At 45.0% G+C, this 12,164-nt stretch overlaps 1 protein-coding gene across 1 annotated transcript in view; it reads left to right on the forward strand.

Moving 5' to 3' along the window:
- Fbn2 (fibrillin 2) overlaps positions 1-12,164 on the forward strand; it is a 213,492-nt gene that overhangs the window by 148,399 nt on the left and 52,929 nt on the right. The window contains exons 28-34 of the mRNA XM_052155291.1: positions 1,671-1,796; positions 2,211-2,333; positions 2,485-2,610; positions 3,352-3,477; positions 5,507-5,629; positions 8,117-8,239; positions 10,023-10,148. Of these exons, the coding sequence (XP_052011251.1) occupies positions 1,671-1,796; positions 2,211-2,333; positions 2,485-2,610; positions 3,352-3,477; positions 5,507-5,629; positions 8,117-8,239; positions 10,023-10,148 (873 nt within the window). The remainder of the gene's footprint in view (positions 1-1,670; positions 1,797-2,210; positions 2,334-2,484; positions 2,611-3,351; positions 3,478-5,506; positions 5,630-8,116; positions 8,240-10,022; positions 10,149-12,164) is intronic.

Genomic DNA, 12,164 nt, shown 5'->3' on the forward strand with positions numbered 1-12,164 from the left:
AGGCCTCCTATTAGAACCAAGTTCAGGAGATGGCCGGAGTGTGCTTGGGGGTTTCCTCACCCCAGCTGCTCCTTGTAAATCTACTCAGTGTTTACTAGTACACTTCCTGTCCAGCACTGACATAGCCAGGGGGGGTTGTCTTCAGGAGAACTCTTCCTCAGAACTCTTCAAGCACAGCTCTTCAGTGCACTTCCATTTATTTACAAGTCAGATAGATTTCTGTACTGATACATGAAATGAACTTTAAATAATACACTAAACAGACATTTTCAGAAGGATGTATTTAAAGTTTTTATAAATATTTTAATTTGGGTAATAGTGTAAAAAATGATTTTACATTGGTGATTAAAGAATCCATAGCTGGACATGCTGCAGAATACTGATTTAGAAAACCACGCCTGAGTCTAGTTTGTTGTTGCTTGGAGTTTATCAACCTTATGGCTGGAAAAACTTACCCTTCAAAAGGTCAATATATATTATAAAATAAATGCTTTGTAATATGTGTACTTAATGAATATAAGCATAAATGAATATATCATAATCTTTAGGTAAGTGTGTGGGTCTGAAATAATCTCTTTTTATATCCAATTACTGTCTGTAGTCACTGGGTCTAACTTATATTCCTTATGTGATGAGCATTTTGCATATAGGAACGGATCAGTCTGCCATTTTCTGAGTGTTCTCTAGGAATTTACTAATTTATTCCACATATTTTTGCATGACTTTTTTTTAAAAGGTATTTGTCCATCTTGTAAGGGCCAGATTGTCTTAAACTAAGAGTTGTGGACCAAAAATCCACATATGCAGTTCAGTGAGAACACACACGAGGGTCTTACGACCATGCCTCTGTTCCCTAGAAGGATATGTTAGGTTGTCAGGGCCACACCCAAACAGCTATTGAGGGCCATGTGGGCACAGCATTATAAACCCATAAATTGTAATAAGCTCCATTTACCACATACACTATGTCCATGCACTCTGAAACAGCAATCACTAGCTACTATGGCTATGTAATTGTAATTAAAATCAAATAACATTAAAAAATTGCTCCGTTTGTGTTATGTCCATTGCAAGGGTTAGAAAAACAAGCTGGGCAGTGGTAGCGCACGCGTTTAATCCCAGCACTTGGAAGGCAGAAGCAGGTGGATTTCTGAGTTCGAGGCCAGCCTGGTCTACAGAGTGAGTTCCAGGACAGCCAGGGCTACACAGAGAAACCCTGTCTTGAAAAACGAAAGAAAGAAAGAAAGAAAGAAAGAAAGAAAGAAAGAAAGAAAGAAAGAAAGAAAGAAAGAAAGAAAGAAAGAAAGAAAGAAAAAGAAAGAAAGAGAAAGAGAGAGAAAGAGAGGGGGGAGGGAGGGAAGGAGGGAGGAAGGAAGGAAGGAAGGAAGGAAGGAAGGAAGGAAGGAAGGAAGGAAGGAAGGAAGGAAGGAAGGAAGGAAGGAAGGAAAAGAAAAACAATACAGCCATGTTCTGGAAACTCTCGATAGGGAAGGGGATGCTTCCGACACAACATCTGGTGTCAGTGAATAGAGGGCCCCCACATTTTCACCAAATAACCCAGTTAGCCTGCTGTTCCTACTCAGGCTGCTCACCTCTTTGGTGAAGCCTGCTCTTGAAGGACCTTGCGATTGTGCTCTGACCTAAAGCACGGCTCTGTTTGCCATTTGCAGATATTAACGAGTGCTCCTTGAGCGATAATCTCTGTAGAAATGGCAAATGTGTGAACATGATCGGAACCTATCAGTGCTCTTGCAATCCTGGATACCAGGCCACGCCAGACCGCCAGGGCTGCACAGGTAAGGGAACGCTGTGTAGGTCTGCATTTCCCAGCTCTCCGATCACCAAGCTCCCTCATCAAACGTCTCCTAACACTTGAAGGAGTCCTTTGTATTATAAATGAATGTAAGCAGGGGTCCAGAAGGTCTGTTGGCTTTGCAGAAAACTCACTGCCCCTATCATAAAAAAGTGCTCCAAACTCCATACATATCCCTGACCTCTTTACCCCTCACACAGCAGACTAAATAGAATGCTACACGAAGAGAGGTAAAGGGGATTTAGGGAAGAATAGTGGTTTAATCTTAAATCAATACAAATAGAAATGGAGACAAATCCAAAGCTACACAGTCATTATCTAAAAGAAGAGCTCACTAGCCGTTGGAATGCATGGGCATGGACTTGGCATGTAATGCACCTGTGTAATGTCTGCACAGATATCGATGAGTGTATGATAATGAACGGAGGCTGTGACACCCAATGTACCAACTCCGAAGGAAGCTACGAATGCAGCTGCAGTGAAGGGTACGCACTGATGCCAGATGGACGATCATGCGCAGGTACAGCCCAGATTTAAAAAAAAAAAAAAATGTGCATGCCATGGTTGTTGTATTACAAACTTTGTCGAATGGAGAGCTGAGTGGAGAAAGTGTGTCTGGGGCTGAGGAGAGATGTTCCTGCCTTGACTGGAGGCTACCTTTGTGTCATCAGATATCGATGAGTGTGAAAACAACCCTGATATCTGTGATGGCGGCCAGTGTACCAACATTCCCGGGGAGTATCGCTGCCTCTGTTATGATGGCTTCATGGCTTCGATGGACATGAAAACGTGCATCGGTGGGTATCGAGAACCAATGATAATTTTTTTATTGTTTTTTCTACTTGAGACCTTCATAGAGAATGGAATTTACCTCATCTCCATCTCTTCCCATATCTCCTCAAACATTTCTCCCTCCCAACCTTGTCTGTTTCTTTTTGTCCTCTGAGTCCAGTTTGTGCTGTCTATGTGTACTTGAGTGTGGGGACATCCACTGGAGTTCGGGAATCCTACCAGTGGTCACATCCTCCAAAAAGGACTGGTTCTTCCTCCCTCAGCAACTCTCTACCAACCGTAGTTCCTCAGTAGGGGGTTGGGACCTCAAAATTGCCAATCTCCTCTATGCTGCCATTTTAGCTGGCTCGATCTTATTCAGGTCTTGCACAAGTAACCACAACTGCTGTGAGTCCATGTGTGTGATAACCACCTTTACATGCAGAAGATAGCATGTCACAGCGCTCCTCCCCAGCAAATGATTTGATACATGCATGAACACACATGAACATGGTGAGAAGGCTTTTTCAGTGTGACTTTGAAAATCTGAGCCATCTTGCCAGAACTGCAAAATCTGAGAAGGAAGAATTATTTCAAAATCCCTTAAAGGCACATATTCATTTACCCTGCAAGATGAGTCTTTCAAGTGAACTGTATTTTAAATTTTGTCCATTCATTGCATCCCTGTGTTAACATTCAGTTTAAAAAGTGGTTTTTAGATCACGGCGATAGACAATAGTAACCGGACAATACAATGCATTTTCCAGATGTGAATGAGTGCGACTTGAATCCCAACATCTGCATGTTTGGGGAATGTGAGAACACGAAGGGTTCTTTCATTTGCCACTGCCAACTGGGCTACTCTGTGAAGAAGGGGACCACGGGATGCACAGGTAGGATCCCACCCATGTCTGCCTGGCTCTAGCCTCAGGGGTTTCATAGGCTAACATCATTGCAACATTCAGCATCCCAGGACCCAGTCGACCAGGAAATGCCTGCCAGGGTGAGGAGTGCCGGCTCTTAGCTATGCCATGCACCGTCTCTGAGGTGCACTGCCTGAGCCGCCCAGCAGGGAGGAAGGAGTGGTGAGTCTGCCCTGCTTCAGGTAGATCTTGTAGCATCATTCAGGTTCTTGGTTTGATGGCAGCCCAAATGGAGGACCCGGATAAGGAAGGAAATGAAAGCGGTGGTCCTCAGCCTTCCTGATGCTGCCGCCCTTTAATGGTGGTGACTCCCAACCATAAATTTTTGTTGCTACTTCATAACTGTGATTTTGAATTGCAATGTAATGAAATATCTGTGTTTTCTAGTGTCTTAGGCGACTGTTATGAAAGGGTCATTCCGACGCCAAAGGGGTCATGAACCACGGGTTGAGAACCAATGGCTTAAAAGATCCAAAGTTTCATTTGACTTGCAATGTTAAACTGATAACACATCCTGAAGGTTCTATTTGGACTTTTACTGCCTTACTTCCATGGTATCCCCTCTCTCTCTCCTTCCTCTTCCTCTCTTCTCCTCTCCTCTCCCCTCTTTTCCTCTCTCCCTCCCTCCCTCTCTCTCCCAGTTATCTCTTTTTCACTCTCTTCACTCCTCTTGTTCACTCCACGTGCTTTCTTTTCTCTCGTTTTTACTGTTTAGTTTTTTCCCTCTTGTACAGCCGGAACTAGGAAATGTCAATCAAGGTGTGAGCTACTCGTCCCTGGCATGCTCACTTCAAGATCCCTTATGCTATTTTGCTCAAGGCATCAGTAGTGAGCTCAGAATATAGCAAACTCTTTAGCTGACCATCTAGGAAAAGGTAGGTAGGCACTGAGGACAGGTCTGTCATGTGACCATTACTGAAAAGGAGGATAGAAGCCAGTGGTGTTTTCAGTATCCGCTAAGCAGTGGCAGCTCATAGGCAGTGAGTTATCAGAACATACATATCACATTCTAGAAAGCTTTGGGGGAACCAAGTCTACCTTGCTTGTATGAGTATAGCGTATATGCTAAGTATACATATGTTCACACAATTGTGCATTGCTTTGCAGTGGGGGTACATTGCAAGAAATGGCTCCTTAGATGAGTTTATCACCATGTTAACATCAAAATGCATACTTATTCAAACACTGCTGAATGTTTAGGCATTGCAAGCTTAGGGGGCTGTTGTAAAGTCCTTGGCCTGCCATTGACCAAAATAGCATTAGGCTGCACATGACTGTATATATACCTGAATAGGTCACACATGTGTATTTCGGTATAATTAGTATGGACATAAACACATGCTCGAAAGCATTAGTTGTCTTCCAAATCACATTCACAGAAAACATTCTTCACATCTTCTCAGATAAGAAAGAAAAGAATCAAAATGCACATGAGTGACCATTTACAAAACCTAATATATATAGTCTTGATTTGTGTGTGCAGTCCTAGAAATTAAACCTAGATGCTCACGCATGCTAAACAAGCATCATACCACTAAACCACATTATGGTAGTAACTTTTAAAATGAAGGGTGGCTTTTTTAAAAATGTCATCCTTATCTTTATGAAAATATGTGATAACTATTAATAGAATGAACAGCAGAATCCTCTCCTGAAATTGTGTCTCCATATTCTTCCCACAGAGTTTTGCCTGGGCCTTTGTAACGTGTGGGGGCTGTCTCTCAGATCTACAGGGGACAGCAGCTGCACTTTCTCATTCTAGAAGGAAGTGGCTAGCAAGCTCCTGTAACGAAGGGCTTCTTTGGTCATGATCATGAAGTTATAGATCTCACTGGAATGAAAAGCAGAATTGAAGACAAAAAGCAGCATTAGTGCTTTCTCTGGGCAGTCTTGCGTTTATCCCAAATGGTTGTCTTTTCAGAAACATACTTGGAAGTAGAATTAACCAGCTATTGCTTTTGTCTTCTTTATCTTTTTCTCTTTCACCCTGGTTTCTCAGACGTGGATGAGTGTGAAATTGGCGCCCATAACTGCGACATGCACGCCTCATGCCTGAATGTCCCTGGGAGCTTCAAATGCAGCTGCAGAGAAGGTTGGGTGGGAAACGGCATCAAGTGCATTGGTGAGTGTGCGGGCAGAGAGGCCCCTCTCGCAGGGCCAGTGTGCATACGTACCGATTACTCTTTACACAGTCGCTGACCCACATGCCTCCAGCAGGAGCACGCTCCTCACTGTCCCTTTATTCTCCCATAAATCAAATCCATCTCTGGTGGTAGGGATCATCCCCACCTGAGTGTTTCCTCAGCTTTAATACAAATGGTCAAATTACAACAGGCTGCTTTGGCATCTGCCTCTTCATGCATGCTTCTTGGTAAAAAAAATTATTGCTGTGCAGTCAGTGGTCTAAGCAGCTGTAGCATGAAAAGGGGCTGATGTGCTTCGCCAGTCCTCACACAGAGCCGCCAGCGTGGAGTGTGAGCCAGTGAGGTAAATGGAGTACACAGAAGGGTTTCTCCCGTGGCCTTGAGACGGGAGCAAGCAAATAGTTCTTAGTAGAAAGGGTCATTCTTGCAGGCGACGCCGAACATTTTCTTGAATTCCAAGAAGGCTAACTTGAAAGGGGAGAATAGGGAAATCGTTTTCCCTGCATTCTGTCATTCTTGAGCTAAAGCTTAATAATCCTGTAGAGCCCCAAGGCAGAGGACTGGGTTATACCCCGGGTGTCGTTCATAGAACTGTTTAATATGCCCATGCAGTGAAGAATTGTCCAGGTGGTAACAATTACCCAGGTCAATTTAAAATAGAAAGAAAAAAAAAAAGCCGTCCGAACTGACTGACCTCCCCATGACGACGTCGCAGTAAAAGCTTATGGGCCCACAGTAAGGATTAAAGCAGGAGCCCTTAACATCTCTTACCAATAATGTCAATTAATTTGAATAAAACCTGCCTGTTCTGCCAAGTGTTTCATACTTGTCAAACATTTAAAGCCAATTTACAGAATATGTATCATCATAGTTTCCAAATGGCTTTGCTGTGTAATGCCCTATGTCGGCTCCTCCCCCCCTGCACCCACCTACCCCGCCAACAACCCCCCCTGGTCTAAGGGAAGCCCATTTCCAAGCCAGCCGTCATGACTTTCCATGTCTGTCCTCATTCCTGTTTTGCTTTTCTTCCTGTCCCAAGTGCCTGCTAGTTTTTGGTGGTGGTGGTTTGGTTTGGTTTGGTTTTTTGCTTTTGTTGTTGTTGTCGTTTGTTCCCATTTATGTTCTTCATGTCAGTCTGTCAGCCTGGCCAAGTATCACATGACTGCCCACCCCACTGCGAGCTTACAGGGCTCAGGCACGCATGCTCCCATACCCATTCCTCCTTTCCATCCTCATCCTGTGCTCGGTCATTCACTTCCCCTCCCCTCACTCCCCCTACCTGCTCTGTCCCCTCTCCTCCCCTCCATCCTTCTGTCCCCTTCCCCCTTGATCCTCACCCCATCCCTCCTCTTCTTCTTCCCTCTCCCTTTCCTCCTCCCTTCTCCCTCCTCCTAATTCACTCTGCGATCCTCCTACAACTTTAATATTTAAAGCGGCAGAACCCTTAAGCCTCTAGTCACAATGTAACTCTTTAAGAAACACCCAGTTTCCAAGTTGCTGCAGCATTATCTAGCTTCAGCTGCCACTGCCCTGGGCCCTGTACTGTGATTTGCCATAATGCACATCATGTACCTTTCCTCTTTAGTGGCCCTGTGTCTGTTGCTCTCTGTGAGAAGCACTCTTCTCCTCCTCCTCCTCCTCCTCCTCCTCCTCCTCCTCCTCCTCCTCCTCCTCCTCCTCCTCCTCCTCCTTCTCCTCCTCCTTCTCCTCCTTCTCTTTCTTCTCGCCTTCCTCCTTCTTCTTCTCCTTCATCTCCTTCTCCTTCTTCTTCTTCTCCTTCTCGCCTTCTCGCCTTCTCCTTCTCCTTCTCCTTCTCCTTCTCCTTCTCCTTCTCCTTCTCCTTCTCCTTCTCCTTCTCCTCCTTCTCCTTCTCCTTCTCCTTCTTCTCATTGAGGTCCTGCTTCTTCATCCTTGCAGGAGCAGATCTTAAGCTGCAATGGCCACCCCTTGTTCCCTGCAATCCAGATTAGGTTCTTCCTGTAACTTTCTTAATAGTACTTTAAAAAAAAAAGCATAATTCTTTTCCATATTTGACATCCATCGTTTCTGATAGCCTGTTAGCCCCATGAGATCAAGGCCTATGTCTCTCTTCCCTTCTTACAAAATAAATTTAAAGCTATATGCTGATTCTCCCTTGTGAAGATCATTGTGATCTTAAGCAAATCCTCTTCCAGCAATATATGAACCAGCAGCGAAAGCAACAATAGGACAAGTGAAATCTGAGTCCAGTTTTCCTTAAATACTTCCCACAACATTTGAATCAGTAGCTGGGCCCACAGTTAGGCCATGAATGTTTCGGAAAATGAACCTAAAATCCTAGGGACTTTGAGCAGTGCCTTTTCAGATGAAGTAAACCAACAGTCAGTCTGGACCGGCTCATAATCTCCACAAGCCAAACCTTCCCGTGCATTAGACTGCTCCGTCTTCATCTCTCATCTTCGTGGTTGTGCTCGCTTGCCACACAGATCTGGACGAATGCTCGAATGGAACCCACCAGTGCAGCATCAACGCCCAGTGTGTCAACACGCCCGGCTCATACCGGTGTGCCTGCTCGGAGGGTTTCACGGGAGACGGCTTGACTTGCTCAGGTGAGTGACAGACCCGAGGTGTGCTCCCCTTGGTCCATCTCAGAACACCAAATGTGCTCTCCTGGTTTTAAGAAAACCATAAAGAAAACGGAAGGGACTGTTTATGTTTGACCTACGAATGGGCACATAGCCTTTTCCACCCATTAAACACATCCATTAAAAGGTTTCTGTGACCTTGGTGGACGTTTTAAAGTAATGTCACATATCACTTCCTGTTCTGTTAGTGACTGTCATTATCTGCTACTGCTTTATAAAGTAATAGTCGGGAAAATGCAGACTTTGGATGACGCCCCCTGGGTTCCTAGTATCTCCCAGCTCCCCCTGCTGCAAACCTCAGCGCATGAGTAGCCGGAGAGGGTTCAGCTCAGCTCATCTTAAAACAGGAATAAAATTGCGACCTCAGCAGCATTTTTTATCACTAAGTGGATGCCCTGGGGGAACTTCTCCGTTCTTGAAGACAAGATGTGTAATGTGTCCTTCGAAGTTAAGTCATCAAAGCTGCTGCTTCTCCTCCTTGGAGATTCACTAACTCTTCTCACAGTTTTGAAAGGAATAGCAAGAGCGAAGGACTTAGGAAACAGTAAGAGGCCATCCACGCTGATCGCTATTTCACTCCTGCCCCTCCCCAGGGCTCAGTGGTGAAATATCATCTCACTGCATACATATACTATGAGATATCATCTCACTGCATACATATACAATGAGATATCATCTCACAGCATACATATACTATGAGATATCATCTCACTGCATACATATACAATGAGATATCATCTCACTGCATACATATACAATGAGATATCATCTCACTGCATACATATACAATGAGATATCATCTCACTGCATACATATACAATGAGATATCATCTCACTGCATACATATACAATGAGATATCATCTCACTTACACATATATAAGACTAGGTCATCCTTTCAGGCAAGAAAATTGCTTTTGATTTGTGAGCTGATCTTCATTCACACTTTAATCCCACAATTATAAAACTAAATCTGTAATTATCCTCACAGGGTGCTGAACTCATCAGTTTTCAGGGTCCCCTTTTAAGAAAGCGTGTTTATTTGGTACTCCTTCTCTTTAAAGCATTAGCTGTTTTGCATTTTCTGGACTTTGTATGTGCTGTTGTATCAAAGAAAGAATGGTTTCGATGGCAAACACATCTGCAGTCAGAACAGGGTTCGGGAGACCTTGCAGCTCTGTTGTTGGGTGCTGTCAGCCTGGACGCACCTGGTGAACCGTGAAAGCCACGTGCCAGGTAACAGCCACCTCACCTGGCTCAGAAAGCACCGATTCCGTCCTCCTTCTCCTTGCTTCTTCAGAGAATTAAGTAAATCATCTGGAAGGTGTATGAAAAGTGTCTGCCCATGTGATTTTAATCAGATGTTAGGGATAGTAAAGAAACTTTGTTTCTATGGTATCTCTAATTTTCTTTAAGCCACTTCAGCTAGGAAAACCAGGATGGTGCATTGCTATGCTTTCAAATGAATGAATGTAATTCCAGAGCTCCCGGTCATATCTACTAATATTGCTTTAATACTGATTCATCAATGGGTACGAAGGAGAACCGAGAGAAACCCCATCAATATATATTCTAGCTGAGCGTTGCAGATCTCTGATCTCAGGCCACAGATCCCAACTCTAGTAAATGGGGGCCAACTGTTGCTTCGTATTAATGAACACCAACTCTGGCCATTGCAACCAATTTCATCAGGAAGAAAAATTTGTGGCAAAACTTGGAACTTAACGGAGATGTCTTTTTATTCTGCAGATGTTGACGAGTGTGCAGAAAACACAAACCTTTGTGAGAATGGCCAGTGTCTGAATGTCCCGGGAGCTTACCGCTGCGAGTGTGAGATGGGCTTCACCCCGGCCTCAGACAGCAGGTCCTGCCAAGGTGGGTCACTATGCTTCCAACTCCCTTTCTAGTTAGATCAGCGAAGGAAACCACAGAGGAGGCTGGAACCGGCCGGCTCCACCTGGAAGCCGACTGCACAGCACATGCAGCTCATATAAAAGCTACTCATTTAAGCATGGAGTATTTTGTGGAATGAATAATGAGGGAGGCTGGCTTTCATCTCTTATGAATTTTTTCTGGCCAAGAGCCAATAGTTGGAAGTTTGGCCCCATCTTCTCCTCTTCTTCCTCCTCCTCCCCCTCCTCCCCTCTCTTCTCCTCCTCCTCCCCCTCCTCCCCTCTCTTCTCCTCTTCCTCCCCCTCCTCCCCTCTCTTCTCCTCTTCCTCCCCCTCCTCCCCTCTCTTCTCCTCCTTCTCCCCCTCCTCCCCTCTCTTCTCCTCCTCCTCCCCCTCCTCCCCTCTCTTCTCCTCCTCCTCCCCCTCCTCCCCTCTCTTCTCCTCCTCCTCCCCCTCCTCCCCTCTCTTCTCCTCCTCCTCCCCCTCCTCCCCTCTCTTCTCCTCCTCCTCCCCCTCCTCCCCTCTCTTCTCCTCCTCCTCCCCTCCTCCTCTACTCCTCTTTCTCTCCCTTCTTCCTCCTCCTCCCTCAAAACAATGTCCTGTTCTTCCTTTCCTGTCACCCAATGTGACATGCCTCTTCAGTCTTTAAGTGGTGATCAATTATCGCCTGCTTTGGCTGTCAGTGTTTATCACACTCAGCAGTCTAAGTAGCTTGTTTCTGGCATTTCCTTTCATGTTTGAGTCTGTGGTGTGTAAGTCTGAGAATAGGAGCCTCACACGTCCATCCAGGACGTGTTCACCTCAGCTCGGGTGTAAAGCAAAACAAATCCTCTCTCTTTCCCAAAAAATGGTGCTTCATGTCCAGAATGCTATCTGTCCAAGGTGGAGGGTAGGGGGGGAAACTGGATTCTCCTTCTCCAGCTAGAGATTCAGTTCACATTACATGTAGTTTGGACCATTGACACGCAATAGGAAAATACAGTAGTAATGAAGAATGAAAAGAAGTTAGTTTTGTAGTGAGACCAGGGAGCTTCAATAAAATTTGTCATTTACACAAACCGTAAAAAAATTAAAAAAACATAGGTGACCCCCACAACTCCAACTTGGGCTCCTCCTCTTCTCCTTCCTGCCCCACCCCCAAAGCTAACTGTAGGGCAAAAGTGGTAAAATGAAACAGATCCCAAGCCCTTCCTTTATCATAGTGTGAAGGAAATGGCTAGTGCCAGCACAGATGTACAAATGCACTGTCAGCATGAACCAAACACAAACTGTACTGGAGAGACCCAAAGTCAAGCCTCGCCCTGTCCCACCCCCCAGAAGTAGGCTGTAAGAGATAAAAGTAGGCCTCAGAAGCTGGGAGGATTACATAACTACCCAGCGCTATGGGTCGCATCAGTGCATGTGGTGGACAGAGGACACGGGGAAGATGGCATTCTTTTCTGATTTGTTAGCGACACATTCTGTTATCCTTTGGGTTTTTGAGCACTGACAGTATCAAGGCAGTGTTTTTACATACCCTCCCCATATGCAGAAGACATATTAGGATGAATGGGATGCTCATTGAAGAGTTAAGAGTGTGCTTGAAAAGAAGACACCATTCTCTCTCCACCCCCGGACGACAAACCGTTCAGTTGCAACCTTCGTGAGGAAATCACTGCTCTCGCTCTCTCTCTCTCTCTCTCTCTCTCTCTCTCTCTCTCTCTCCTTAGAGGACAGCTTTCTTGTCCCAGCAAAGGACAAGATACATTTGAATATTAGCTGAACACTGAACACACCTTAAACCGAAGATAGTTGAAACAAATTAGTGTTAACTATTTTAAATGACCAGAAGACCCTTTTAAATTTAAGATACAACTGTTTCAAAATAGCAGGGTGGGATGACTTGTCTAGGGAACTTGAAACATGTCTCAGCAAGTAAAGGTGCTGGCCAACAAGGCTTCGGGGATGAGGTCTGTCCATGGGACCCACGGGATGGAAGGAGAGAGCTGATCTCCACAAA

The sequence above is a fragment of the Apodemus sylvaticus genome, chromosome 13 (assembly GCF_947179515.1).
Source record: "Apodemus sylvaticus chromosome 13, mApoSyl1.1, whole genome shotgun sequence".
NCBI lineage: Eukaryota > Metazoa > Chordata > Mammalia > Rodentia > Muridae > Apodemus > Apodemus sylvaticus.